Raw genomic sequence first — 23270 nt, forward strand, 5'->3', positions numbered from 1 at the left:
GAGGAGGAGGAGGAGGAGGAGGAGGAGGAGGAGAAGGGGAAGAAATCTCAAAGCCCCCTCCCCCAGAACACATTCCCTCCAACAAGGCCATATCTCCTAATTCTTTTAATCCTTTCAAACACTGCCACTCCCTGGTAGTCACCATTAAATATATGACCCTATTCTTATTCAAACCACCATGATCCACTCCCCATACTTACATCTGTATTTACAGCAACAAGTATTTAGTCCAACTTCAAAAGTCTCCATAGTCTATCACAGTCTCAAGATTGTTTAAAAGTCCAAAGTCTCTTCTGAGACTTGTGATACTGTAACCCCCTGTAAAATCAAAACCAAAAGGCAGATCACATTCTTCTAATATACAGTTGCACAGAATATATATTACCATTCCAAAACATGGGTATAGTGAAGAAATGGTGAGCCAATGAAAGACTGAAAACCTTTCTTACTCAAACCACCACAGCATACCACTGGAGAGATGAGTCCCCATTGGCCAGGAGAAAGATAAGCCTATCTGTGTGTTAAGGAGTGGTGGGGACTTGAGTTCAGGAGACCTCACCTCTGTTACCCCTTAACCAACACCCTCTTTTCCCAACCTACAGGAAGTTGGTTTTCGGAGGCACCTCAGTGAGAGCACAGAAGACCTCAGCCTGGATATGGGAGCCCTTCAGGGCAGCGAGTATCTCCGGGATCTAGGCTTAGGGGCCCCTTCTGACCTCCACCAGTCTGAAGTGGTTATGGATCCTGAGACACCCAGAAAAGAAGCCAGAAGAGAGTCCTTCCACACAAGCTGTGAAGGAGCTTCAGGCCTACCACAAAGACACAGCTGGGAGAGGCCCCGGAGCTGCTCAGAGAGCTGTCGAAGGTCAGCCCCCACCACTGCCTACCTCCAGGTGCCACAAGGAAGGAACCTGGGAACCTGCAGCCAGTTCTCAGGACAAGCTGCTGTCCTGACTGTTATCCAGCGGTGTGGCTTTTGCTGAGGAGATACAAACAAGCATCTCTTCACCCCAGAGAGGGCACCAGGAATAGACCAAAGAAATGACCCCTTCCAAGGCCAACCCAGTGAACCAATATCACTGGAGCTTACTTACAAGAGTTTGAGTGAGGGATTGCTTACATGAGTGTAGATAACTCAAAAGCAGCTACAGCATGAATACCAACTCTGACTCACAAAAGCTGCAAGGCTGCAGCTTCCTGTATAGCTTGCAGTCAGCTCCACCGAAGAGTTTCTCTCCCCCAGAAACTGTATGAACTCTCATGTAATCTCAAGTTCCTGAGTTTTCTTGTGAGTTTCTGAGGGTTCCTCTTCCCTCCAAATGGGAAGAAGCATGTATGAACATGTATGTGCAGGGTCCTGCACACACAAACACAACATAGAGCCATTGGGGTATCTGTGCTGCTAGAATCAGCCCAAATATGTATTCTCACAAACACATGTGTGTGTATAGACTCCCACACATACAAACACATATGTGTGGTACACATAGAAACTACCTACTTCCCACTCACCCTGTTAAACCCATACATAATGGCCGATAAGCAGTAGGATGTCTACACAAAGTTTGCCCACCACCTGCATCCTACAGACTCACAAGTGATCAAAGCACAGATGAGTACTCATCTTTCTGCACACACAGTAACAGCACCAAAAGTAGAGGGGCCTCGGTCATCTCCATCCTCCACTGCTGTGTCTCAACTCCTCCCAAGAGGGTTCAAGGTGTCTCTTAATGGTAGAGTGCTTGCCTAGCATGCACTAGGCCCTGGGTCTTGCCCTCAATATTGAAAAGTGAGGGAAGGAAAGAAGGAAGGAAGGATGGAAAGAAGTAAAGAAGGAAGGAAAAGAAGTAAAGGAAGAAGGAAGAAAGGAAACTCCCATAGAAAGAGGCAGGGAGGAGCTCTCTGAAGCTGCAGACTTCTTGTATTGGGAGGGTTGGACCCCTCAGTGCGGCCCACCCCTCTCCCTGACCTGGAAACATCCCTGTCAGTTCACTCCTTCCTCTGTGTGCCTAAGACCATGGCCAGGTGGATACTAACCACTAAACTTCAATATCTGCTCTTCCCCCAGGCTCAGCTTTGATGCCTCCACAGTGGACAATGGAGCCTGTCTCCCCCGGACTCTGGCTAGCTTTGCTCTGAATCTGTCTGGAGATGGGAAGAAGCCTTGGACCCAAGGATGTTTACCTGTCAGTGGGACACCAGCACCCTCAAGCAAGGTGGGCAGAACCTGCACCAATCTCTCCGAACAGTAGGCACACCCCCCCCCCAGGCTTTGATGCTGTGGATGGAAGGGAGCACTTACCCCATGGCTATCAGCAGTCACTGATCATAGTGAGGGCAGGGAGGAAGGATCCCCCTAATCTGGCCCATGGCTTTAGCATCTCTGGGTCCTGAGATACTATGTGCCATAGAATGTGTGTGTGTGTGTGTGTGTGTGTGTGTGTGTGTGTGTGTGTGTGTGTGTTTTACAATACCACCACAGGGTGGGCATGTTATAAAGAAAAGAGGTTTGTTCTAGTTCATGAGTCTAGAAGTCTAAGGTCAAGAGTTGTGTTTGGTGATGACTTTCTTATTGGATGGTACTTAGAGGTGCAGTGAATCACAAGCCAGTGGACAAGGAGTGTCCATGTGTCTATGTCTATTCCTTCAGTCTCATTTCTCTTTGTGTGTGTGTGTGTGTGTGTGTGTGTGTGTGTGTGTATGTGTGCCTGCGTGTATGGTGTGTAAACTTGTAGGATGGGAAGAGGGTGTGGAAACCAGAAGATGGCCTCTGATGTAATTTCTCAGTGTCATACACCTTCTTTTGAGACAGACTGAAACTTGCTAAGAAAGCTGGGCATGGGCATGATGTCATGTGCCTTTAATCTCAGCACTTGGGATGCAAAGGCAGGCAGATCTCTGTGAGTTGAAAGTCAGCTTGGTCTACATAGTGAGTTCCAGGGTAGCTAGGACTATATAAAGAGACTCTATCTCAAAAAGAAGAAGAGGGGGAGGAGGAGGAAGAAGAAAGGGGATGGAAAGGAAAGGAAGGGAGAGAAAGGAAGGGAAGAGGAAGGGAGGGGAAGGGAGGGGAGGGAAAGGAAGGGAAGGAAGGGGAAGGGAAGGGAAGAGAAGAGAAGAGGTGAGAAGAGAAGAGGTGAGAAGAAAAGAGAAGAAAAGAGAAGAGAAGAGAAGAGAAGAGAAGAGGTGAGAAGAAAAGAGAAGAAAAGAGAAGAAAAGAGAAGAGAAGAGAAGAGAAGAGAAGAGAAGAGAAGAGAAGAGAAGAGAAGAGAAGAGAAGAGAAGGATATTGCCAAGTAGGCTAGTCAGCAAACCCCAGGAGCCTACTCATCTCTACCACCTCCCTCCCCAGCACTGAGATTATAAACATGTGCCGAATGCCCAGATTGTTTTTTACCTGTATCCTCATGGCACTTTATGGATTAAGCTGTCTCCACAGCCCTCTGTCCCTTCTGATAAATCTGCCTGGGGCTGGAGAGATGACTCAGTCAGTAAAGCCCTTCTACATAAATTTGGATCCCTAGCTCCAAGTAAAGGCTTGGCATGGTGATACAAGTTTGTAATCCTACCAGATTAGTGGGGGGTACTAAGCGATCCCTGAAGCTCACTGGCCAGCTGACTCATGTGGTGAGCTTCAGGCTCAGTGGCACTCAATCACTCAATGAGAGATTCTGTCTCAAAAACTAGAGTGAAGGACTGATGAGAAGACTCAGTGGGTAAGGGCACTTGTCACCGAACCAGATAACTTAAATTCAATCCTTCAGCACAATGACAGAAGGAGAGAACCAAGTCATCCTCTGACCTTCACATGTAACCACACACATAGCACGCACGCGCGCGCGCGCACACACACACACACACACACACATACTAATTTATTAATTAATTAAATTTAAATACAAGGTGGAGAGTGGGGTAAACATTCAGTGTTGAGCCTCTGCACACATGTGCACATAGCCACACAAACACATAAATGCACTGTGCATACACATACACATTCTTTAAAGGTTGGATAGGCACGGTGAGTTAGAGGGGCTCAGGAGGCAGAGACAGGAAGATCGCTATGAATTTGAGATCAGCCTGGTCTACACAACGAGTTACAAGCAGCCAAGGCTACACATTGAGACCCTGTGACAGAAAAAGATTACAGTTGGGGGAACTCCAACCTGAACAACACTAATACAACCCGAGCCTCCTCCCTAAAGCCCCATGTCTACATTCAGATGGTCAGATTTCCACTCTTTTAATACCCCGCCATGGGGATTTAACTTCTACCTGAGTTTCAGATAGGATACAAACCATAGACACATCTGGCACTACCCCAGGGTCAACGTGTCTTCTCTAAGATGGGCATGTTCCCATCATAGGAGAATCACAAGACTGGAGAGAGAGCACCATCAGAAGAGTATCTGCTTTACAAGCACAAGGCTGCAAGTTAGATCCCAAGAGCCCCTGTCTAAAAAGCCAGGTGTGGTGGGGCTCGCTTGTAATCCCAGCTCTGGGGAGGCAGAGACATGGAGGATCCCTGGAACTCACTGGATGATCACCCTAGCCCATTTTACAAGTCTAAGTCAGTGAGGAATCTTCACTAAAACAAAACTGGTAGGTTGTGCTTTGAGGGATGATTCCCACAGTTGTCTTCTGGCCTCTACATGCCAGCACGCACAGGTGCACTTGCTAGTGTGTATGCACATGTGTACATACACACACCACACCAGAGACAGAGACGGAGAGAGAAGAATCCTAGCCATAAATGTTACCAATGGGCTAGGGGACAGGGAGCCTATCCTCTTATGCTGGAATCCCAACCAGGCACAGAGGAGCCCTACCTGAGAGGAAGCTTGCAATGAGAGGAAAACAGGTTGGTGTCTGCAACCAGGAGAGTGTGTTTCAGACTTGTGATGGCAGCCGATACCTGAGGAATTAATGCTTGGGGCTATAGCCTGTGGTCCCTGAACATGACCAACGGATTTGAGTCCCACAGCCTCAAATATAACTAAGGGTTCTGGGAAAGGGTTACAGTCTGTGACTGAGTAGAGGGAGCCCCTGATGTACCTGGAATCTGGAACTGGGGGAGGAGGTGTGACACTGGCTGTGGGTACCTGGGGTATACAAGTGTGGTCTATAGCTCAGGCTACAGAATCCTGTTCCCCCAACAGGAACGTAGCAGCCCTGAGAAAAAGCTAAGATCCAAGTCAGTGCCCCTGTCCTGTGAGGAGATCAGCTGTCTGGAACTCGCTTCTGGCTCAGATGTGTGCACTCCACCTGTACAAGGTAGCCAAACCTGGGAAAATCTTTTGGCTGAGGCAAAATCAAGTGGCTGAGGCAGGGAAGAGCTCCACAGGTGGAGCCCCAGCAGGGCCGCAAGGAAGGCAGGAGCTGATGGAGGAAGCACAGGGCCACTTGGGCAGGAGGTTGGCAATCCTCGGGGTCCAGAAAGAGGTATCATCTCCAATGTCTGCCATCTACTCCTCTCTACAATGCCTCTAGCTCTTCTCTTCCTTATCTCTTCTTTCTTCCCTGTGTTTCATTTTCTTCCTCCCTTCCTTCTCTCCATCTTGTCTTTCTCCTCACTCCTTTAAAATTGTTTATAATTGTTATTAATGTGTGTAGCAGTAATTTTAGCTATACTGCTTTGTGTTCCCGAGGGTGCATGCATGCACACCCACCCAGCATACCCGCCCAAGAGCTATCTGGATTCACAAATGACAGACGTACACACACACACACACACACACACACACAGAGAGAGAGAGAGAGAGAGAGAGAGAGAGAGAGAGAGAGAGAGAGAGAGAGAGAGAGTTAATTTTAAATATGCTTTGACTAGCTCAAAGGCTGGGCAGTTCTAATCTTCCCCACAGCTAGCACACATTTCCCTCCCATACTCCTGGCTTAAGGTCCTCTAATTCTACATTTTATCTTTGTTGCCCTGGCTCCTGCTGAGCAGCCCCCTAGTCTTTGCTGCCCAAGATGCTCCTAGGAAGTCCTTCTGGGAGCTGAATTCCTTCTCATTTTCCTTCTGCAGCTCTAAATCTGATTCGTTTCCCTCCAGATCATGGCGATTCTCCTCCTTCCTCTCTCCCAGTCCCTAGCCAGTGCAAATCTAAAGGTCCCGCCTCAGTCTACCTGCCCAGCCATTAGCCATTGGCTCTTTATTGATCAATCAGAAACCAGTTGAGGACAATAGACCTTCAGCATTTGGACACACAGATTCCCAATTTTGTGGGCTCCATTAGTTCAAAGCATTAGAACCTAATCCCCATCAAATGTGTGTGGTGGCATGTTGGGAGGGCATGCACACATCATACCACACATGTGGAGGTCAGGAGCATGCACATGTCATAACACACATATGGAGGTCGGAGGGCAGGAGCTGGTTCTCTCCTTCCACTGTATAGATCCAGGGAATTGAACTTGCAGCATCATCCTTGGGTCCTCTACTTTTTCTCTCTCTCCTTCCCTCCCCTGTTCTGACTCTCTCTTTATTTCTTTCTTGGTCTCTGACTCACTACCAAAGACCACACCTCTGTATTCTCACTCAAACGTCGTCATACAAATCCAACCTGCTATTTTGAACGGGTCTGAGCCTCCCTGGCTTTCCTCAGTAAGAAGGTACAGTGATCGTAGTTCCTGAGTGCTCCTGGGAAAGCCTCCACATTTGCCCAGACACACTATAATGATGGTGCAGTCCCTGGTCCGAGGCTTCCTGTCTCTCTTCCCTGAGAGATTGCTAGTGTTCAACACAAAGCTTTTGATCATTCGTAGGCTGGAGGCGGGGGGCCCGGTGTAGAGCTGGATCCTTGCTCATTCCTGTGTCCCCTATGCTGGGGGCTGCTTCTAGGCCTTGAACCCCCGGTGCTGGAGTGTTTGGAAAAGGACCACGTGGAGCCAGACCATGTGTGAGTGTCTGTCCCACAACAGACTGGAGTGGACTGGGGACCTGCTGGGGGAGGTGGGAAGAGAGTCTGCCCCGCAGCAGGCAGGAGTGCCAGTAAAGAAGCTAGAGGGAGGTGGTAGAGACTCAGGCCAGGGGATGCAACGCTGCTGTTTGTAAGCAACCATGGATGGGGCTGGGGCTCAGCTGATAGATACCCTACGACTACATAAACCAGGCATGTGGTAGTATCTACCTGTCATCCCACCACTTAGAGAGTGGAGGCAGGAAGATTAGAAGAACTCAAGGTCATCCTCAGCTAATTGTGAGTAGGAGGTTGGCCTGAAATACATGAGAACTTGTTTCAAAAACAATTATATATATATATATATATGTATATACATATATATATATGTATATACATATATATATGTATATATATACACACATATATAATTTATATATATATGATATATATATCTTAATCTTGATTACACTTACATAATGGGGCCTCTCTCCCAAACAACCTTTGCTATAGGAAAGATACCCCGGAATCTTCAGGGCACCCCAGAGTATACATGGGAGCTTGAGTCTGGCCAAGTAAGCATGGTTCATGTGTGTGTATCCCATCCCTTCCTAGGTTGATAGTACAACAGGTGCTTCAGGAGCTGAGACAGTATCATGGGTGAGTGAGAAGGGAGCAGGCATGAAGGACAGGGTAAACATGCTGCAGGTAAGGGAGAAATGCAGGGTGTACGCACTGGGGGAAACAGGTGTAAGGGACAGGTGTCGGCATCTGTAGGGGAGCACACGGTTACAGGATCTGGTAGGAGGAAGAAGGGGGCCTATGGCTGTGATGATGCATGCCTGTCACCTCAGCATTTAGGAGACTGACAAAGCAAAAAGATTGTTGAGTTTAAGGCTAACCTGGGCCATGTAGTGAAACTGCCAAAAAAGGAGGAGTAGGAAAAAAAAAAAAGGGAAGGAGGCATAAGTTAAGAGTACAATGAAGGTGGTAGGGGGAGGGGAGGAAGAAGAGAAGAAAAAAGAGGAGGAAGGAAATGGTGCTGAGGAGGAAGATGGAGAGACAAAGAAAGGAAGCTTAGTGGAGAATGAGACAAACAAGCAAAGGTCTCTGTTTCCTGAGATCTATTAGAAAACTTTCCGGCCATGCTCATGTGGCTTGTCCAAGACACAGTACTGCTGCCCTCTGCTGGAAAGCTGCTGTAGTGCCCCTGTATGCAAGCCCACAGTCGCTGGTGGGCCCTCAGACAAGGGCCCCAGAGATGCACCTGTACTCTAAGCCCCGGGGGATGCAGAAATGAAGGCTATGGGCTGAGTTACCTGCAGACCTACATGTCCGTTCCACTCTGCCCCTACAGGGCCCGTCAGCGAGCTCGCATGTCCATCAGCCCTGAAGGAGCCCGCTCCAACCTCACCTGGTTTGAGTTCCTGTCTGAGTAAGCACGAGCTGCCAAGGGTTGCTATTAGTAGAGCCTTTATGCAAAGTCCCCTGAGAGCTGACTTCCCTTAGAGAGCAAAGGCTGAGACAGGATAATCACAGGTTCAAAGGCTGCCTGGGCTGCAGTGAGCGAGAGGAGGGAAAATGAGAGGAGAGGAAAAAAGAAAGATGGGGAACGGGGAAGAAAATATGGGGAACTGGGAACCGAAGATGGGATCACATTAAGGGGAAGCATATTCCTGGAGCACCTTCCAGAGTTGCCTCAGGACCTGAAGCCTTTCCTCACCCACTTCCTTCTGTCCAGGAGCGAGGATGGTGTGTACAGGAGTGAGAAGCCTGACAAGAGCACCAGAGTGAAGCGCAGCCTGAGCTCCCTCCGCAGTAGGGTCACGAGGCAGAAGGAGAAGGTGAGGGGGCTGAGCTGGAGCTTGGGAACTCGCTCTTCCTTTCCCTGCTCTGTCATGTACCCTTGACTCGGGAACCCTGAGATCCAAGCCAGGACTAGATAAACGGAGGTGGAGGGCATAAAAGGACCAGCCTCTGCAGGAGATATCCTAAGACCCATCATTTTCTCATGAAGGGGAAGAGCCCAGCACATCTAAAAGATAAGATTCAGGATCTTCCAGGGAAGCGGGAGTGTGTCAATGGGCACCAGCTGGTGCGAGGAACCTTCTCGGGCCACTCCAGCTGTCCTCTGTGTGGCGAACCTTTGCTGAGCTCAGGTGAGTCCCAGCCCCATCCATCCACCCAATGGGGGTGTCAGCCTTGTTTCTTCATAATGTCCCTCCATTCTCTGGTACATCCTGGCTCCATTTCACTCTCTCCAATGTGAGCAAGTGTGAGTAGCAGCAACCTGGAAAGAACCAGAGGGACCGGTCAGTCCTTGAAGATGGTGACTAAGCTCTCTATCTCAGCTTTGGCCTTTGTAAAAAAAAAAAAAAAAAAAAAAAAAATCCAGCAGGATCTGGACTTAGGCAGGGTATTTATCAGATGCGGTGACAAAATATTGTGTATTTCCTGGCTGAAATCTCAGAAATGTGTTTTGTCAGAGCACTGGGACTTGGCTGGCCAAGGTCAAGTAATCTACAGGTGTTGGGTTTCTCCACACTCTTCTCTCAGACGCTGATAGCTCGCCAACCTTGTGACTGTGTCACCCTACAATGTTCTTGTGTGCACACTGGAGCCCCAATCTCCCTTTTCTCTTTTTCCTTTTGGTGTGTGTGTGCTTGTTCATGTGAGCACCTAAAGGACAACCCTGACAGTGCAGTTTCGTCGCGTGCCATTCCATCATGTTTTATGTGTGATTTGTGTGCAGGTGCATCCATGTACATACATGCACATGTGTCCACATGCATGTGGAGACTAGAGATTAATTCTGAGTATCTGCCTCGGTCAGTCTCCACATCATTTTTTGAGACAAGGTCTTCAGAGAATCTGGGGTTTGCTGACTCAGCAACTGCCTGCAAGCCGCAGGGATCCTCCTCTCTTTGACTCCTGGGATTATAAGCACTGTGCCCTCATGCTTAGTTTATTGTTTATTATTTTTATGTAGGTTCTGGAGGATTGAACTTGGGTCCTCATGCTTTCCAGGAAAGTATATTTTCTGACATGTCACCAGGCCAGCCTCCAATGTCCTTCCCTTGAAGGACCCGTCATCATCATGTTGGAGTAGAGGCTCAACCTAGTCCATTATGAAGCTCGTTGTGAGTTAAGACTAAGTCAATGTGCAAGGGCAGATTTCCAAACAATATCTTAATCTTTATTTCAGTTACACTTTATTTATTTTTTATTTCCTGTGTGAATCTATGTGTGGACATGAAGGTCGGTTCCCTTCTCCCACCATGTGGGTACCAAGGGTAGAGTTCAGGTTATCAGTCCTTTACTGACCCATGGTCTTATTCTGCAATAAGGGAAGGGATGGGGCTATACTATATTAATTGAGAGGAGACAGTTCAACCCCTAGCCTGTAGTTTCCTCTCTCTTGGAGCTATTCAAAACTGCAGGGCTAGACTGGGCTAGGCTGAGTTGAGCTGGGCTGGCATAAGTCTGTGCTTGGCAAACAGACCTAGGTTACTGGAATCCCTGGAGAGAGAGAGGACTCTGATTGTCACCAGGATTTAGAACATTTCCCTTTTGAAATCAAGCCCAATTTTGAGGAGAATTAAAGAGAAGGTGGTATGGTAGTTGCTTCAATAAGTGGTATTGAAGATGTAGCTTAGCTAGCAGAGCATCTGCCTGATACACAGAAAGCTCTGGGCTCCACCTTCAGCACAGGTGGTGCATGCCTGGGATCCCAGAATTCAGGAGGTGGAGGCAGGAGGATCAGAAGCTCAATACCATAGTAGGTTAGTAAATATAAATATAAATATAGTAGGATAGTAAATTCAAGCTAGAATACATGAGATCCTATCTCGTGTGTGTGTGTGTGCGTGTGTGTATGTGTATGTGTGTATGTGTATGTGTGTGTGTGTGTGTGTGTGTGTGCACATGTGCCCATGCATGTACACATTAATAACAAGAAGTCAAACTACAGACTATTTACAAGCAAGACTCAGGCAAGTTCAAGGTTCAACTGCAGGACATCAACACTGTTGGCCTTTGAGGTCAATCAATCTCCCTAGAATGACCTTGATCCACTAGGCACTAATAGCACCTGCCTAATCTAGATCCATGACAAAATGTCTCCAGACATTGTCAAATGTCTCTTGTTGCTGTGGGATGGCCCAAGGTGAGACTGGGTTACCTAAGACTACCAGAAGGCCCTAGGGTGTACATAGACCTTTATGTAAGAACAGCAGACCTGGTGCCTCCCAGACACCTGAATGACGGGCTTTTCTTCATCACTCTGCCTGCACCTCCCCCCCCACACTTTTTTTTTCAAAGTGTCATTTTACTAGTTCAGGGACTATAGGACATTCTGCCTGTGGCTACAGCTGTTTATTGTAATGGTGACTGGACACAAGAGACATGACACATTAGGCCAGTATTCTACAGCTGGGCCATACCCCAGCCCCTCATTGAGGGATTCTAGGCAGGTGCTCCACCACTGAGACACACCTCCAGCATGATTTTTATTTTTTGAGACAGAGTGTCTTCTTTTGAGACAGGGTTTCTCTGTGTAACCCTGACTGTCCTAGAACTTGCTCGTAGACCAGGCTGGCCTCAAACTCAGAGGTTTGCCTGCCTCTGCCTCCCAAGTGCTGGGATTAAAGACATTCACCACCACTGCCTGGCAGCTGTCTTCACTCTTGAGGAGGTGTAATGTCATGATTCCTTTTTCTTTTTTCTTCTCTCCTCTCCTCTTCTCCCCCTCTTTTCTCCTCCCTATCTTTCTTTCTCCCTTACTCTCTCTCTCTCTCTTTCTCATAAAAGTGTCTCATATAGCCCAGGCTGCCCTAAATTTCAAAATTGCCATGTAGCCAAAGATGACTGGAACCTCCAGTCCTTCTGGAATTATAGCCATGTATGATTCAGTTTAGGAGGTGCTGGGGCTGGAACCCAGAGCTTCACGCAGCTAGATGAGCACTCTCCAAACTGAGCTATAGCTTTATCTTCCCTTACTGTATGTATCGCCTGCTTGAAGCATTCAGGTACCACGGAGGGCTGAGTGGACTGTAGCATGGTCTACAAAGCTGGAGTTACTTTCTGGAGGGCTCTTTCGAGGCACATGCTGGCTCTGCTCTGGGCCAGATGACCCAGCAGGAGCAAAGCAGACTGTTGGGGATGACCTATTAGAGCTAGCTGATCAGTAACCCCGCAACAACTATATCCTTGAAGGATAACAGTTCCTACAACCTCTAATTTCCTGACTGCCATCTTGGGTTCTGGAAGATTCTGTGCAGATAGCAGCAAGGGGCACCCTTGCTGTGCTGAATATTTCCATTGCCCCAAACATCCAGCTACTTGGAGAGCATCTCATCTATCTTTACAGCTTGAAGACATGTTCTCTTTCACAAATGAGGAAACTGAGGCTTAAAGAAAAACCCCACATTTGTGTGTCTTTCAGTCTGTTTGTTTTGTTGGGGGTGAGCACACTTGCCAAAGCTCACTAATGAAAGGTGAAGGGTTTCTTTGAGTCAGTTCTTTCCCTGATCATGTTTGGGTATCAAACTCAAATAGTCAGACTTGGCAGCAAGTACCTTTACTCATTGAGCCATCCTGCTGCCCCAAGGATTTTAGGTTTTTTTTTTTTTGTTTTTTTTTTTTTTTTTTTTTTTTTTTTTTTTTTTTTTTTTTTTTTGGAGACAGAGTCTCAGGTAACCCAGGCTGCCCTCAAACTGACTACGTAGCCAAGGATGCTTTAAGCTTCTACTTCTTCAGCTTCCACCTACCTATAAATGAGATTGCAGGTGTGCACCACCATGAATGGTTTTTTTTTTCAAAGCAGCTAACCATTATTTTTTAAGATTTATTTATTTGTTATATATAAGTACACTGTAGCTGTCTTCAGACACACCACAAGAGGGCATCAGATCTCATTACAGATGGTCGTGAGCCACCATGTGTTTGCTGGGATTTGAACTCAGGAAGAGCAGTCAGTGCTCTTAACCGTTTAGCCATCTCTCCAGCCGAGGAATGGTTTTTATATGGTGTGGGGGTGGAAACCCAAGGCTTCTCAAACACCAGACAAATGCTTTTAACAAACATCTCAGCCCTCCAAAAATTTTGAATATTTCTCTTTCTTAGGTTTTTGTTGTTCTTTGAGGAAGGGGTTGTTTTGTTTTATATTGCTTCTTAAAAAGTAGAGCCTTGCTATATCACAAAGGCTGTTTCCAAACTCCTGGGCTTATGTGATTCTTCTGCTTCAGCCATTTAAGTAGCTAGGACTACATGTGTGTGCCCCTTTGCCAAGCTAGAAGTTATCTTGGGCTAGAGAGAAAGCTAAGTGGTCAGAAGCACTTGCTGCTCTTGTAGAGAGCCATGATAAGTTCCCAGCATCCACACAGTGAGGGGTTCATAATCACACATAACTACAGTCGAGCATCAGGGACACATGTGGTGCACATACATACATGTAGGGAAACACACACACAAAATAAAAAAAAAATTAAAAAGATAGTTCTTGCTTAAGTCAGGATTCAAACTCAGAACCCAAGCCATGTTTCATCTCACTATTTAATTTTTCTACTTTACTTATTTTTTGTTATTTACTTTTTAGTATTTTGTTTATTTATTCTATTTTATGCACATACATGTATGTTTGTGCCCCACCTCCTGCGTGTTTGGATGGTAATTTGTGCAGTGCAGGGGGTGACTTCCTATATGCCAGGCAAGCATTCTAGCATTCTAGCATTCTACATTCTCAGCCAAGGTCACATACCACTAGCATACTACCTCTCCAGCCTGGACACCTTCTCCTATGTTGGGAGTTTGAGAGCACTTGTAGGTAATGGCATATGTGTGTATGGAGGTCAAAGAACAACTTTGTGGTAACCGTGCTCTCCTTGTAAGATGTGGGTCCCTGTTATCAGCCAAGGTCATCAGGCTGGTGGCAAGCACTTTAACCCACTGAGAAGTTTCACTGCCTTGCCACCTCCAATAAGGTCTTTGATCTGCTTCTCAGTGTTCAACAGCTTGTTTGCAGATATCGGATGCTTCCTACGTGGGTGTGTCTGGTGTGTGTGTGTGTGTGTGTGTGTGTGTGTGTGTGTGTGTTAGAACAGAGACAGTTTAATAAAGAGCAAAAAGATACTCCTAAGCAAGGGACAAGACTGAGGCTCAAAAGCTAGCAGTAGGTGGTCTGAGAAATCCGTTGTGCTTTTCACACCCTGGACACCAGCTTTGAGGAGTTTTGTTGTGACAGTTTTGCTCTCTGTTCTTTTCCCGTCTTTCCTATGTGTTTGTGCATGTGGTGTGTGCTTGTGTGTGTATACGTGCCTGTATGAGTGTAGTGCGGGCACATGTGTGTATGAGTGTGTAGACCTATGTGCACATGCATGTAGAGGGCTCGGGTTGATATAAGGACGGACTCAGCCAAGTGCAAAGTTCCAAAGTCCCAGGTGCCTGGAGGAACTACCTCTCGGCGAGGCCCTGCCCCCTTCCGGGCCCCGCCCCCTCTGAGGACGGCCTACTCATGCGCAGCTTGGTCCGGCACTGCACACCGCTTCCGGCTCCTAGGAGGCCGGGCGGAGGCTGCGAGAGCGACCCGGGAGCCAGCAGGGCGGAGAGCGGCCTGTGAGGGACCCCGCGGAGGTGAGGGGACCGCGGGGATTTTCGTGGCGCAGGGGCCGGGGTAGCGGACTCTTTACTTGATACACAACATCCTTCCAAAGGTGCCTCAGGGCTGAGCACGCCTCCCTTACAGGTGACCTCTTCCATACAAGTGGGGGTCCAAGTGGAGAATGTGGGGGTGCAGTGATGCAGACCACATCCAGTCACCCTGTCCCTGCGCCGTGGACGCTGTAGCCACCTTTCCTGGGAAGGAGAGAGAAAAGCCACTCAACTGCATGCAGCTTTTTGCTCCTGGCTTGGGGACACCAGGGCCAGGGTCAAGGGTGGAGTGTCCCCCCACAGCAATCTCTTGCACCACTTTAGGCCCTTCGGAAATCTTAACACCCTTGCCTGCGAGCGTTTGGGTGCAACACAGTGCAAACTGGGTGTGTTTCGGTTTTTTGCTTTCAGGATTCCTTCTAGGCGGAGAATTAAACAGGTGCGCTACAACTTTGGTTGCTCCCAGGCAAACTGGGTGTTTTGTTGTTGCTGTTGTCTCCTTATCTTCTTTTAAAGAATTACCACCTGTAGCTCTGTGAAAGAAACCGCTGGCCGGGAGGTGGGGCGGGGAATGGGGAAGGGGGGGCGGTGTTTCTTGAAGTTTTTCACCCTCCGTCTTTGCTCGGGGCATTGGGACTTGGAGCGGACCTTCAAGGCCCCTTTCCATTTCTTGCTGGCAGTGTGCACACAGCTTGACAAGTATGGGCAATTTGATTTTGGTTTTGGTTTTTGGTTGGGGGGGGGTTGTTTTGGTTTGTTTTGCAGGTGTATGGATGAATGATTAGCCTTTGAACTGTGAGGAGAGAACTTGAGTGGCACATCGGACCTGAGCTTCTGGTCCCAGTTCTATCATATGGGCCATGTAACATCACCAAGCCTCAGTCTCCATGTCAAAATGAGAATAAGAACTTGATTCGGGTTCAATGAGGTAACACGTGAAAGGGATGTAGTGAAATGTCTGGCATATGGTCGGCGCTCAGAGTTACATAACCTGTGAATATAGACCTGCTTCCAGACCCAGAGGATTGTTGTGATGCGAGTGGGTGCCCGAAGCCAGAGGATAACTTTGTGGAGTAGATTATCTTTTTACCGGAACGTGAGTTGTAGGATTCGAACTCAGCTCACCAGGCTTGAACTGCAAGCGCTTTTGTCCATTGTGCCATCTCTGACCACCAAGCCTAAACTGTAGGTGGTGTGAGTCTAGGAGAGTTGGATGTCTTCTTTGTTGGGTCAGGATTTAGACTTGTCCAAGTTTGTTACTCCTGTCGGTCCCCAAGATCTTCTGGAGGGGAGGGGGGGGGACAATGGATTCGTTAAAAAAGAAAATTAATCTTGGTAATATCTTGTGCTTTATATCAGTTGTTCTTATTTATTTTTATTATATTGAGGCTTGAACCCAGTTCCTTGCATATACTAGGAAAACTCTACCATCAAGCCACCTCCCCCACCCCTTATTTGAATTATTTATTATTATTTTCTGGAGGTCAGATGGCAACATTGTGGTTCTGTCTTTCCACCTTTCGACAACCAGCACAACTAGAGTCTTAACCCCGTCCCAGGCTGGCCTTGAACCCCACCCCCACCCCAAAACACACACTTCGCAAGGGCTGGGCCCGGTTTTCAATGTCACAGGTTAGGGAGATCGAGAGGTTCTGTGATTTCTTCCTTAAGTTCCTTGGTGAATGGCTCAGGACTTTCTCTATTGAAGTGGCCTTCGGCAACTTTGTTGCATAGCTGGGTGTAATTTGCATTCTTGTCACACAGGAGCAATTTAGCCACTTGCACTGCTTACCACCCCAGGCATCCTGGCTGTGGTAAGCAGCTGAGCCTCCCTCCCTGTGTTTATCTACTGCGAGTTTAACATAGTTCTGATCTTGTATCGAGGTCTCCTTCATTTCTCCCTTCCTGGGTCATGTTTCCATTTCTTTCAACTCGGGGACTTTTCAGCAATTTTTACCTCCAGCTGCTTTAAATTCTTTAAAGCCCCAAATCCTGTCTAAGACCCTCCCTTCTTGTTTCTTTCTGTCCGGCTAAGCAAACACTTTGCCTGCTGAAAGGGAAGGGGAGCTAGCTACCTTGTGAAAAACCTTCTCACCAGGTGCGAGACAGTTCAGGGGTAGCTCTGGAGAGACCTGGAGGAATTTATTTTTAGGGGAAGAGTGCAGCTAGCTGAGGAAGGAAAACTTTAAAACAAAGTCCTCCCCAAGAGCATGGTGCTGGTCATGTCCCTGCAGCCGTCTGTCTCCCTTCACTCTGTTTCTTTCTCATTCAAATAAAGTTGTGTGTAAACTGAATTCAGCTGGTTTCTCTGCTTTCGTGAGTAAATAGGCATCCCTTCAATTAAGTATAAAAGGTAGGCTCTACTGGAATGTGGCTCCTTTGGTGGCTTTCCTGAGTGCACAAAGCCCGAGTTCCATCCGCAGCTATAAGTAAGCCAGGGTGTGGTGGTACAAGCCTGTGACACAACACTCAAGTGGTAGAGGCTAGATGATCAGGGGGAGTTCAAGGGTGTCTTTGGTGCCGTGGAGTTTGGAACAATCATACACTTACTTGCATCATATCTTGAAAAAAAAAATGTTCTAGAGGTTCTGCAATGGTTACATTTTCAAAGTGTCAGTTTGGTTAGGATCAAATGCCCACTTCTATTACTCTTTTAATGTGACAGTTTCATTGGGATACAAGTCGTATGCCATAAAATTACCTTAAAACTATACCGCTCAGTGATTTTTATTATTTGGTAGATGTAGAGCAAAACCACTAAGCCTCGTTGGGTATCTGACCTTCCTTATGCAATCCAGGGAAGTACTAACTGAAGTTTGGGAAGGATGGGGACTTGTGAGCTTGGCTCTCTGTTCTGCAGTGTGTTCTATCCTTCTAGGCAGAGAAGAAAAAAGAGGGGCAGATGGGAGGATGGAGGGTGGATATCCTTTTATACTTCTGGTAGAAATGTAGAGTGGTGTAGCTAGCTTTGGAAAAACTGATTGTGACAGTCCTGAGGATAAAGCTAGAATTAAGAGTCTATCCCAGAGAAAGGGATGCAGAGCTCTCTAGAAACATGCATGGCATGGCTGCACAAATGGCTGGGTGGGTAAGGGTACATGTGTAAGCATAAGAACCTGACTGCAGGTAATGGTTCTAGCCCTTGCATTTAAAAAAAAGAATCAAGCAGAAGCCAAGAGTGTCCATGCTTCCGCACACCTTTAATCCCAGCACTCTGGGGACGGGGGCATCGCTTGAGTCCTAGGCCAGCTGGATCTGTGTGGTGAATTCAAAGCCTACATATGAGACCCTGTATCAAACAAACAAACAAACAAAACTGTACAAACATCTCTTAACCCCAGCGCTGTGGGGAAGATGGAGATAGGACCTGGGCTTGGTGGCTTCAGGTAAAGCCCCAGGTTTAGTAAGAGACTCTGACTCACGGGAATAAGAAAATGTCTGAGTAGGATTTGTGCACCATCCCCCTCCAGCTACCACACTCACTGACACAGGTGCATGCGCACACACACAGGTGTGCACACACCATATACAAATACTTGTGGAGGTAGTCTTTGCTTTCCAATGGGATCACATCCTAATAAACATCTCAGGAGTTGGGAGTGCATTTATTGAAAGCTGGACCCATTCTTCACAAGTACTTGTTTTATTGAATATGTAGATCCTTGGTTCTAATTGTTAAATATGGGTGACCTAGGTGGGAGTAAAGACAGGGAGGCTGGGAAGAGGCCTGTGAGATGGGAGAGGTAATAGAATACATAAGATACTGAAAGTGGAAGGGTATATTGGGGAAGGTGGGGTAGAGATTTACCAGAATTAAATATGAAAATGTCATAAAGAAACCTGTTATGCTGTGAGCTATTTTCTAAAAGGCATTTAACTGCATGAATATATGGTGTATATATGGTATGTGAGCATATGTGAAGGGACAGCAGATGACAGGGACAACTTGAGGAAACTGGTTCTCTCCTTCTACCATGTTAGCCCTGGGAATTGAAGTCTGGTTGCCAGGTTTGGCAGCAGGTGCCTTTTCCCTCTGAGCCATCTTTCCAGCCCTATAACTTTAAATAAATAAATAAAGCCTGGTCTGGTAGCATAGGGGTACCATTCCAGCTACTTGAGAAGATGAAACAGGAGGATCATAAATTCAAGGCGTTCCTAGGCTGCAGGGTGGGTTTGAGGTCACCTCGGACAACCTAGTGAGACTCTCTCAAAAAGTAAATGTAGGGCTACTGGAATTGTGGACCATTGGTACAGTGCCTGCAATATGGTCCTGAGGCCTGGAATCCTAGTGCCACCAAAAGAAAAATGCAATCTAGCAGGCAGCACACTATAGTTTCTTTTAAAATTTTTGTTCATGTAGTGTGTGTGTGTGTGTGTGTGTGTGAGAGAGAGAGAGAGAGAGAGAGAGAGAGAGAGAGAGAGAGAGAGAGAGAGAGATGTGGGAGGGATGTGTCTGCTATGGCTCTCAAGTGGAGGTCAGAGGGCAACTTTGTGGAGTAGTTATCTCCTGTCATGAATGTCCCAGGAATCAAAGGAAGGGAGGTCACCAGGTTTGTGTAGTTTTATCTACCAAACCATCTCACTGGCCTCAATACACACAAAACACACACAAACACACAGACGTATACAAATACATAATTTCTATTAGATGGATGCGTATTATTGATTTGTACAGTCATAAAGTTGAGAGGACGTTCCTAGAGTTATTCATAGCCCAATAATTGAGATAAGTGAGCTGTCCATGATGATCTGATGTATAAATAATATGTAGCCCATCCGTATGATACAATATTATACAACAATGAAGAAAAAAGCAAGCTGTGATACACCAGTGAACTTGAGATGTCCACAGTGGGCTTTTCTCATAGTCACAGTGGGTTTGTGGTTATCAGTGGCTGGAGACCGATAACTAAGTAAGGTGATAGGGTTCTTTTTGGTGCAATGAAAGCATTTTAAAACTGGCAACTGGGTCCGTAAGATGGCTCATTGGATCAAGGAGCTCATTGCCAAGCCTGGTGACCTGAGTTTTGGTTCCAGAACTCTTGAGAGAAGAAAGAGCCGACTCTTATACATTGTCCTCTGGCTTCCACACACGTACTGTGGCACATGCACACACACAAATATCGTAAGTGTAAAATTAATGGCAACTGTGAATTGAGGACTGAGTATGTCGGGAGGAAAGGAACTAGAAACAGGTACTTGTGCACGTGTGCACATGCACACCCATGCATGTGTGTGTCAGGGTCAGAAGATAACCTGGATTATCAAGCCTCACCTCTTTTGAAGTATGGCCTCTCTTTTGCTGCAGCATTCAACTAAAGCTTGTTGAGATACTCGGGATTCCTGTTGTTCACCTCCCACCCCACTGTAGGAATGCCAGGGTTACAAATGAGCATTATTGGGCTTGGCTTGACTTGGGGATCTGAACTCAGATTGTCAGACTTGTCCATCCTGCACTTCACCCCTGAGCCATCTTCCCAGTCCTGCCTTGCTTTTTGACACTGGTCTGGAACTCACGAGGTAGACTAGTTTGGCTGGCCAGTGCACCCCAGGAAATCCCCCAGTCTTAGCCTCACTAGTACCAGGAAAGTGCCACAAACATGTGCCACCACACCCAGACTTTTTATGTGAATTCTAGAGTTAAACTCGCGTCCCCATGCTAGCTTTACCCACTGAGACATCTCCCCAGCCCCATGAGAAGAACTGTTAAAAACATTTTTTAATTACACGTATTTATTTTATTTCTTGGGTCTGCACATGCACTGCCCCAGTGTGTGTGTGGAAGTCAGAGACAGCCACCAGGAAGCTCTTCCCTTCTACCATGTGAGTTCCAAGGATCAAACTCAAGTCAGCAAGTTTGGCAGCAAGCGCCTTTACCCATTGTAACATCTTGCTGGCCCTGGCACAGAAATTTAAGGAAGCCATAGGTCAGGGAATAATGATCTTGAGAATGCTAAAGCAACATGGTTGAGCTAGATATTGGGGCATAGGACTATATCCTTGCAATCTGAAGGCTAAAACTGGAGTAAATAGTGAATACTTGTGCACTGGGGTAAAGTCAGTTATAGACTTAAGATAGTACCCCACAGAAAGAAGTTACAAAGCCTGTCCAGTGTGGCGAGGGTTGAGGCAGAGGGGGTACCACCTACACAGTATAGCCCTGGTAGGACAGGAATTCTTCTTTGGGCAAAGATTACTACGGTGAGCCTTCAAGGTTCCTGATAAATAGAACAGTGTGGTTGAGTGAGCCTTCAAGGTTCCTGATAAATAGAACAGTGTGGTTGAGGGCATTGGGTTGGTCCTTCCAACATAAACTCAGGCTGTCAGGCTCAGTGGCAAGGGCCTTCAGCAGCTGAGTCATTGTGCTGGCCTGAAAAGCATTGGTTTGTTTTTGTGTGTGCCTGTATGTAATATGTGTACATGTTCTTGTGTATGTGCACATGTGTGCAGGTGCGCATGTAAATGTGGAGGCTGCTGTTCTATCACTCTCTGCCTTACTCCTTTGAAATAGAGTTTCTCACTATACTTGGACCTAGGCCCCAGGCCCCAGGCATTCTCCTGTCCCAGCCTCCCACAGTGCCAGGGTTACAGGCACACATAGACATGTCTGGCTTTTTATATGGGTAACGGGAACTTGAACTTAGGTCTGGCATAGCGGGCATTTTTCTTACTCACTGAGCCATCTTCCAAACCCCCACCTATTTTTAAAACAGGGTTTCTCACTGAACCTGGAACTTGCTGGTTCAGTAAGACTAGCTGAGCAGTCTACTCCAGGGATCCTGTCTCCACCCTGGTCTAGGATTAAAACTGGGTTTAGGTGGTTGGCAGGGATCTGAACTCAGGTCCTTGTGCTTGCAGGGCACTGCCACCAAGCTCCAGGGAACTTCTTGTCTCTCTATAGCCGGCACTGGGGTCATAGCCTAGCTTTTAAAATGGGTGCATCTTCCCGCTCCAGAACCCTTGGCTTCTAGCCTCTCCCATTAAGTACTGTGTACAGTACTTTTCCAGCATTTTGAAGATCAAGTAGTAGATTTAGACTCACTCAATCCAAGAAGGAAGAGATGATGAGGGTGTCAGCCTCTTTAGAATCCCGGGCTCTCTGGAGAAAATTTACTGTAAAGAATAATTGAGGGCCAACTAGATGGCTCATCATGTAAAGGTGCTTGCTGCTAAACCTGATGATTTTGGCACACATATCCCACCTCAAATGTAAAAGGATACAAAAGTGAAGCCATTGTGGTGACACATGCATATAACTTTAACATATGGGAGTTAGAGACAGAAGAACCAAGAGTTTCAAGATATCTTCAGGTTCATCGTGAATTCAAGGGCCATCCTGTGCTACATGAGAACCTGCTTCAAACGGTTAATAGGTGGCTACATTGTATCGCAGTGTGTCAGATACTTACGTTTGTCCCTGCAGTTTATAATCTTTCCAGCCCCCATGTATTCAGATATCACCTTAAAGGGGCTAGGAAATGACTCTGTGGTTAGAGTGTTTGCTGCTCAGGGGTGAAGACCAGAACTTGATCATCTTCAGACCCAGAGTCCACATAAATGTAAGGTTGGCAGAACACCAGTGATTCTGACCTCAGAAGGCAGGAATAAGGGACTCCTAGAGCAAACTGACCATGGAGACTAGCCATCCTGGTGAGCCCTGGCTTCTACTGCAAGACTCTGCCTCAGTGAATAATGTGGAAGACTGATTGTATATGATTCCCACCATCAATCCCAGGCCTCCAAATGCTTGCCTGCCTGAACATGACACACACACCCCTTTGTACTGGTGCCTATACACATATGTATATCACATGCATGGAAAACATACATTCTCACACATACACACACCCATACACACATGTGAAAATGGGAAAGGAGAAGACTATCTCTTTAAAGATGAAGGTGGGGGAAAGAAAATGTCCCTCCCAGGTTGCACCCTGACCCTGATAGTCAGGATATGTTAAAATATATTCAAGCTCACACCATTTTAGTTGTAAAAGGAGTGCTAACAAAGGTCTTTGCAAAGTTCTGGAATTTTCCTGCCATAGGAATTAGCTACTGATTTACATTTAAAAACATTTTAGTGCATTTTCACTTATTTATTTTGTACATCCGGAAGATTTGTGTGGAAGTCCAATGACAACTTGCATGGCTCAGTTCCCACCTTCCGCCATATGGGTCCTGGACTTGGGGATCAAACTCAAGTGGTCAAGGTTGGCAGCAATCATCTTTACTCACTGAGCCATCTTGCCAGCCCCCTGTTTACTTATATGAATAGCTGGCATTCTTTTTTTTTTTTTTAAGTTAGAAGCTTCTTTAAAATTTTTTAACGTTCATTTTTACTTTATGTGTGTGAATGTTTTACTTGGCATGTGTGTTCATGGGCCATATTTGTGCCTGGTGCCTGTGGAGGTCAGAAGAAGGAATTGGCTACCCTGGTACTGGAATTGTAGACAGTTGTGAACCTTCGTGCCCATGCTGGTACTTGAACCCAGGTTCTCTGCATGAACTGCCAGTGGTTTTGGCCTCTAAGCTGTTGTAGCTGGCTTCCATAGGCTTGTGGGGAAGTTAAGGTGCTCAGAGAACAAAATGCCTGCTCCCTGTTTGCAGGCTTAGCACTCTGGTGCTCAGCTCAGGGTGATTGCCCAGAGTTAATTCCCTCTGCATTTCCTTCATTCTAATCTCTTCTGCTGTCAAGCATAATAATAATGGGTGTTCCCTCACC

General features: G+C 46.8%; 1 protein-coding gene across 11 annotated transcripts in view; it reads left to right on the forward strand.

Moving 5' to 3' along the window:
• Arhgef18 (Rho/Rac guanine nucleotide exchange factor 18) overlaps nt 1–23270 on the forward strand; it is a 113307-nt gene that overhangs the window by 32791 nt on the left and 57246 nt on the right. For 6 of the 11 annotated variants that reach the window (XR_004109706.1, XM_031338865.1, XM_031338868.1 and 3 more), the window contains 8 exons: nt 603–865; nt 2069–2216; nt 5159–5273; nt 6841–6898; nt 7514–7558; nt 8256–8333; nt 8640–8742; nt 8916–9057. Coding sequence is in view for 9 of the 11 variants with exons in the window: in XM_031338865.1 (XP_031194725.1) it covers nt 603–865; nt 2069–2216; nt 5159–5273; nt 6841–6898; nt 7514–7558; nt 8256–8333; nt 8640–8742; nt 8916–9057 (952 nt within the window). In the remaining 2 variants the exon portion in view is untranslated. Of the gene's footprint in view, nt 1–602; nt 866–2068; nt 2217–5158; nt 5274–6764; nt 6899–7513; nt 7559–8255; nt 8334–8639; nt 8743–8915; nt 9058–14296; nt 14528–23270 lie in introns of those variants that run through there. The other 5 variants (XM_031338870.1, XM_031338871.1, XM_031338875.1 and 2 more) reach the window with 4 other exon arrangements.

This window comes from Mastomys coucha, unplaced genomic scaffold (genome assembly GCF_008632895.1).
Source record: "Mastomys coucha isolate ucsf_1 unplaced genomic scaffold, UCSF_Mcou_1 pScaffold22, whole genome shotgun sequence".
Lineage (NCBI taxonomy): Eukaryota > Metazoa > Chordata > Mammalia > Rodentia > Muridae > Mastomys > Mastomys coucha.